At 41.8% G+C, this 6,565-nt stretch overlaps 1 protein-coding gene across 1 annotated transcript in view; it reads right to left on the bottom strand.

The window, feature by feature from the left end:
• Positions 1–5,215: 5,215 nt before the first annotated feature.
• The window catches only part of LOC310937074 (UDP-glucuronosyltransferase 2C1-like), a gene marked incomplete at both ends in the record, with an annotated part of 1,575 nt that continues 225 nt past the window's right edge, over positions 5,216–6,565 (bottom strand). Inside the window, one exon of the mRNA XM_083901265.1 lies at positions 5,216–6,565. This exon is cut by the window's right edge and continues 225 nt beyond it. Within this exon, the coding sequence (XP_083757391.1) occupies positions 5,216–6,565 (1,350 nt within the window).

Here is a 6,565-nt window from a genome sequence, read left to right as displayed (position 1 = left end):
GGGTCTCGGTCGGACGAATGTGGGAGGAGGAGGAGGAGGAGAAGCTCGTGTATCGATCACAGGATCTAGAGAGACGGGCCCAGCATAGCGCCGGGATGTTAAAGGACGATGTGTATAAAAAAATGTTTGTGTAAAAAAAAAAAAAAAAAAAAAAGAAAGAAGGGGGGAAAAAAGCCGTGGCCCTAATGATCCAAAGACCTTCAGATGACAGCGGTGTTGAAGAGTCCGGGACGAGGCCAGCGGCTCAGGGATGCCGATGTGCAGCAGCCATAGGCGGTGAAGAAGAAGAAGAAGCCTCGTTGGTGGTGGTGGTGGTGCGCGGAGGACAGGTCTTTGGGTGTCAGGGAGACTGTCCACAGTGTAGTTCTGAAGACTCAAAGATGCGCAGACCGATGCGCATTTGCGCTCTCGCGGTCACGGATTCGGTGATTAAAATGAAAGTGGCGCACAAATTATTCCCCCCCCTCTCCTAACGGGAAGTGATGTAGTGTAAACACTATAGTCTGCGTCCAGTAGCGGTCTATTTTTAATACTACAAAATAATAATAATAATAATAATCAGATGCTGGAAGGACACCAACGAGAAGCTGCGCGTGCCCTATGCGCTCGTGATCGCAGATGAACACACACACACACACACACACACACACACACACACACACTCACGTATGTATTTCTTGTGTGTAAACGCACGCTGTTTATGACGCTCAGCGTTATTTCCATGTCATCGGATAATGTTTTTTTCATGACATTACGCACGAGGAGGAGACTGACCCTCACACCGAATGACCTATGATCTCCTTCACACTGATCTACTGCAAACCTGTGCATTGAGTCATTCCTGTCACATATTATTATTATTATTATTATTATTATTATTATACAGAGTAAGTGTCCAAAAGCGAGATGTTGAGGAGCTTTAAAAAAAATACAACTTGTAGGTGTTGTGGTGAAAAGCAGTGCTGCAGTTTCCAGCAGTCACATCCTTTATCCCCCACCCACCCACCACCACACGCCTGTTTTCCAGAGCCTAAATACTCCACTCTTGTCTGGATTTTTTTTTTTTTTTTTTTTTAACATGAGGAGATTATGGTGCTGCTCTTGAGCTCCGCTGAGGTCATTTAAAAATTATGTCATCACATCAGTGGCTGGAGTGTTCTCAAACTGGATGTGCCACATCCCTTGACAGATCAACATGGCCTCTCCTGTAAAACCCTTAATCTGTGCAGCTGCATGGGCGACCTCATGTGGCCAGTTGAGGTACAGTGAAAATAGGCTGCATGCCTCTCATTTATATAATATATATATATATATATATATATATATATATATTAATTCAAAACTACTGAAAAAGCAAAACAAAAACTGACTCACATTTAACCACTTTTGTCAGTCTGTCACCGTGCTCTACTTTTTATATATTTTAATCTGAAAAATGTTTGTTTAAAGTCTGTTTTAGAGCCTGTACTTTTATTCTTCATGGTGCATTTTTTTTTTTTACAATTTTATACACGCCTACACCTCCATACCTGTGTTTTCCGCTCCACTGTAGCACAAGGTCAGCCTGTGCTGGAGTGCAGAACAAACTTCCCTCCACTTTACTGCCCTCCCTCCACTTTGTCCAAGGGAGACCACATTTGAAACGTAACTCCACCTGAAACCTGGCACAGGCCAATCGGTATGGGAAATGTCACCACAGACAGCACACCCTCCTTTTTTCAAAACCAATCAGAGTGGAAGTGTGGCGTTTTTGCCTGAGGGGAAAACTTACCCCTGAATGTGTTAATTACGCATCACTTAGCTGTTGCCAATGTGTTCACAACAGCGGACCCTCTTTTGGGCTTCTTTCAGCAGCTGCTTTCATTTTTCTGCCAATCTAGTATGGATAGTAGACAACAATGGCTCACCAGGCTGAAAAATGAACTAAGTAACAGTCCTCTGGCATCAAATGTGGCTTTTGGCTTTATCCTCATGGGACTAGAAAAGCTGATGGAGCTGGAGTTTGAGTGTCCTTGCAACCCTACGTGGAACGGAGTGTTTTCATCAGCGTTCTTCATCATTCCCGCCGTCATGGCCTTCACGCTGATGCTGATCATTCAAGGATGTAGATGCGACACACGGTGCAGGAAAAGCGTGTCCAGTGTGGTTCCCGCGGTCGTGTGGCTGATTCTGTTGTTCCTCGATGGCCAATACTTTGCTTGTGCTATGACAGATTGGGAGGGTAGATTTGTACAAGTGGACAAAGCAGCTCCCCTGAAGTGGTGTGAGCCAATCAGCGAGGGCAACGGGACCCCACAAGAACTAATGCTCCGCTCACAGCAGCTGTTTGTTTTTTCTCAGGTGAGTGGAATGTTCTGTGCTTTTGCCTAAGATTGAGTAAAGTAAGTATACCCATGATGTCACGCCAAATCTACTTTTGCTGAGTGAAAATACACATATTTTTTTCCCCTGCTGATATCTAAAGTGTTACTTCATCCTTTGTACCCCAGGGTATTGGCCTAGTCCTCCTCATTTTCATCTGTGTGGGTCTCATAGGGTACGTAGTCAGAGAAGGCTGCCAACAAGAGGTGAACATGCAGGATGACAATGTAGCTGAGCTGAGTGTGCTCAGGATGAGCTCTCTGCAGACCAGGACATCATGAGAGAGCAAACACCTCACACCTGCCCCGCTAAAGTGTTATTCCTCCATGAAAAAAGACACTGGTGATCAATTACGTGGCTAAATTGAGGCTGTGTAAATAACTGAAATCTTTTGTTTACCTTTGAATTGTAAGCAAGATTTGTACTTGCTCTCATATGTCTGATGTGTCACAGAATATTGCTTTTTTTTTTTTTTTTTTAACCTGTATGTAAAGCAGCAGTTTGTAATGCATTTACTCAGAACTACAGAATTGATTCCATTATATTGTATCATAATATGTTGTGCAGATTGATGCATGTAGGTGGTTTCGTTATATCACCTCTTGCAGAAGCAGCGATTCGAAACTGTGTCCAGCCACAGCCAACTGTGTTAACGTCTTAAACTTTGTCGGAGTTGTAGCGTTACAGGCTGTGTTCCTTCTCTGGAGTCATTCTTTGTAAACAATCTTTCCTGCTTAGTAAAAAGAAGAAAGACTATTTCTGACTGGCAGACTTTTTATTTCTTCTCTCCCCACTAATTCCACCACGCCACTTTCATGTCCAGTAATTGCCATAACGCCGTAAATATCCAGTATTCCCTTCCAGCACTTCTAAAAGTGACTGATGCACATCCCAACCGGGAACAAAATAAAAAAGGCTAAGCCCTGTATGACTCATATTCCATGAGATTGACTATCTATAAAGCAAGGCAACCAGCAGAGACTTCACTCATTTATTCCCAGGAAAGAAAATATGTTGTCTCAATTTTCAGGGGCTCCATCTTTTTTTGTCAGTTTGTCAAAGATTCCTCCAAACGTGGCAGATAATTGAATCCTCTGTATCGTTGCTGCAGCCTTCACAGTTTATAATGGCCATTATGAGCAAAAAAAGAAACCAGTTATCTATTTTTACAGTCTTTATTTTGAACTAAGATAAGTGGCTGCTGACTCCAGTATCTCATTTAGTGTACGGCTACAGATTCATAGACACACTGCCTGCCGAGACAGTCATGTTGATGTTCTTATCTAATTCACATCGGGGAGAGGATCAGCACCTGACCCAAATTATGGGATATGTAACTCTGTTACGTATCAGCAATTTTTGAAAGATGAATTGTCAGACTGTCCTTTCAAGTTTGTCTAGCTTTGAAATTAGTGTTTCATTTTGCGACCCTGAATTTTTCCCATGCCTTTTTATATTAGCTATATTGAAATAAGTGAAACTGGCAGCTATTATCAATTTAATGATTATAAGTTAGTGTGAACTACAGATTGCACACATGTGTTCCAACAATGGTATTAATAGTCCTCATACTTACACTGGGTCAGTTGCCATTCATGTCTAATCCTACCAAAAATTGATGCTCTCAGACTGAAGTGATGCTTGAAAGCTAGAGATATGACAATATGTGTGTTTTCTATCGCTGCAATAAGCCAAAAGCAAGAAGAAGACAGAAAATCAAAGGATTTGCAGCATGATTTTTATTGTTTTATAAGAAACTAATCCTCACAAAGTTACAGTCATGAGTCTCTCCTAAAGTGTGATTAACTACATTGTGGAACTAAGTGTTACGAAGTAAGTAGCATCTCTCTCTAGGAAGTAAATTTATACTGATAACATTGGACATAATATTTGATTTTTATTGTTCTGACATACACAGCAAACCTTTGTTAACATTTGAAAGTGAAAGTATCCACTTTACCCTGGTAGGTGTATCCCTTTGCTCAAAAAACAAGAATGAAGAGTAAAACATGCTTATGGACTGTCTGAATTCTCAGGTGAACAGTATTTCTATCATAGGTCCATAAGAGACTGCTTCAATGGCTTTTTTTTTTTAACTACAGGTCAGTCACAGCCAACACTTGCAGCAGTTTAGTCCTGGATTGTATTTCTTGGTATTTACAACATTGCCAAAGCCCCACTTAATCCCCATTAAGTGTATAAATTGGGGGAGAACCTGTGTGTTCAGCCTGTGGCGGAGCTTATTCGAGAGTCTTGTAGGGCCCTGTGGAGAATGTCGTCTTTGTCCTCTCCTGTCCCTGCACTTTGGAACAAAGAGGGGTGTCGTCTTCATCTGCAAACAAATGTACGTGCACAACTGGGTCTCAACAGACCCTTAAAACCTTAATAAAGTCCTTCACTTAGCTTTTATTGGAATTGATTTGACACTGTTCTTGGCCAGAGTAGCATGTCTGCCAGCCTTGTGATTTGTCAAGGACCTGCATTGTATCCAAGACACAATGTAAAGTACGTAAGAGCTTATTATAATGCACTTTTAAATCAATAAAAGTTTGGCTTGAGGAGACATAAAGCAGCGAGCAGTGCTATATATCTTGATGCCACCTCTACACAGGGTTACTTATCTCTGTTTGTACTCTGATAAAGGAACCTCTTAACACCAAAGGACACACAACACTAAACGTTTGACAATAATGTAAGACAATTGGAAGAGAACTCTTGTTTAAAATTATTTGTTTTTTGATATATAATCAAACCAAGAGTACAACTACATCTACTCATTACAAATGTATTCATCCTATCCCCCATCTACATTTTGTAAATAATACACAATTGTTTAAGGTGCTATTTAGATCTTTTAGTCACTTTTAATTTTTCCTCTCAGACAGAGTTTAAAACACAAACACCGTATCAAGGCAGCAAAGGTGCCAAGAATGAGCAGCACAACTGCAGCCAAGAACAACACCACATCTACAGAGTGGTAGGAATACCAGGGCATTCTGTAAGACTCTGTTCTCAGATGAGCGGCTCCTTTGTGTCTCATGACAAACTCTAGCCAGAAGATGGCAGTGTCCAGTGGTTCCATTGGTCGATCCCTGTGCAGCCTGGAGAGCCTCTGCATGTTCATCCTGTAGGACGGCTCGTTCAGGACTTCCTGAAGACCCTCAAAAAAGATGTCTCCATTCATGGTAAAAAAATCAACTATCTTCCCTGCTCCTCTAACTTCAATTCTTAGTAAATTATCACGCTGATCAAAAATTAATGGCAGACCCAGTATTGGAACCCCGTGGTAAATTGCCTCTTGAATTCCGTTTGTTCCTCCATGAGCCACGAATAGTTTGATCTTTGGGTGTCCCAGGAGGTCATTCTGTGGCATCCAGTCCACTAGTAAAGTGTTGTTGCCCAGAGTGGCTGGTCTGTCACCTTTATGCCTCCAGATGACTTTCTGAGGTAATTTAGCAAAAGCTGCAGCGATCTCATCAGCTAAGTCATGAGGAATATCTCCAATCAACGTCCCCAGAGACATGATGATGACTCCATGTTCACCAGAACTCTGTACAAAATCCTCCAGGTGTTCAGGGAGTGGCTTTGCAGGTTTACACTGAAACCCACCCATATAGATAACATTGGGCATGGTGGGACGAGGGAACTCAAACACAAAGTCCACCCTCATCAACCACAGGTCTGCTGCTGCAAACAGGGAGCTGTAGTCTGCATCTGGGCCTAAATATTTTTTAACTACGCCATCAAAACATGGTGCGATTAATTGCTGAATACAATATTCGTTTATGCCATAAATTACGACGTTGATAAGTCTCTCAAGAAAGCTCATTTTATCTGAAAACTCGGTACCTGTGATTGGAATATAAGAAAGAGGAGAAGGTGCAATTGCAAAATGACCTTCCCCATGACCTGTCCACCTGACATTAAAAACGAGAGGTAACCTCAGGTAGTGGCCGATAATGACACCAGTTGGGGCAACAGGATCTGCCAGGACAAGGTCATATTTGGCATCTTGTAGTGCCTGAACTAAATCTTTGTTTTCAAGAATAAGCTCAATCATTTTGGACATTTTCCCATTCATCTCCCTGGTTGCCTGCCATTGCTCTCTTTCCAGTTCCAAACGTTTCCATAGAGATTTTCCTTCCCTCTGAATTTTCATTAATTGGGTCACAAATTCTGTTATAAACTCTTCATCGAATCCAGA

Source organism: Microchirus variegatus, assembly GCF_963457635.1.
Source record: "Microchirus variegatus genome assembly, chromosome: 14".
Lineage (NCBI taxonomy): Eukaryota > Metazoa > Chordata > Actinopteri > Pleuronectiformes > Soleidae > Microchirus > Microchirus variegatus.
The sequence above is the reverse complement of the archived record's forward strand: the minus strand, read 5'-3'. Positions and strand labels throughout refer to the sequence as shown.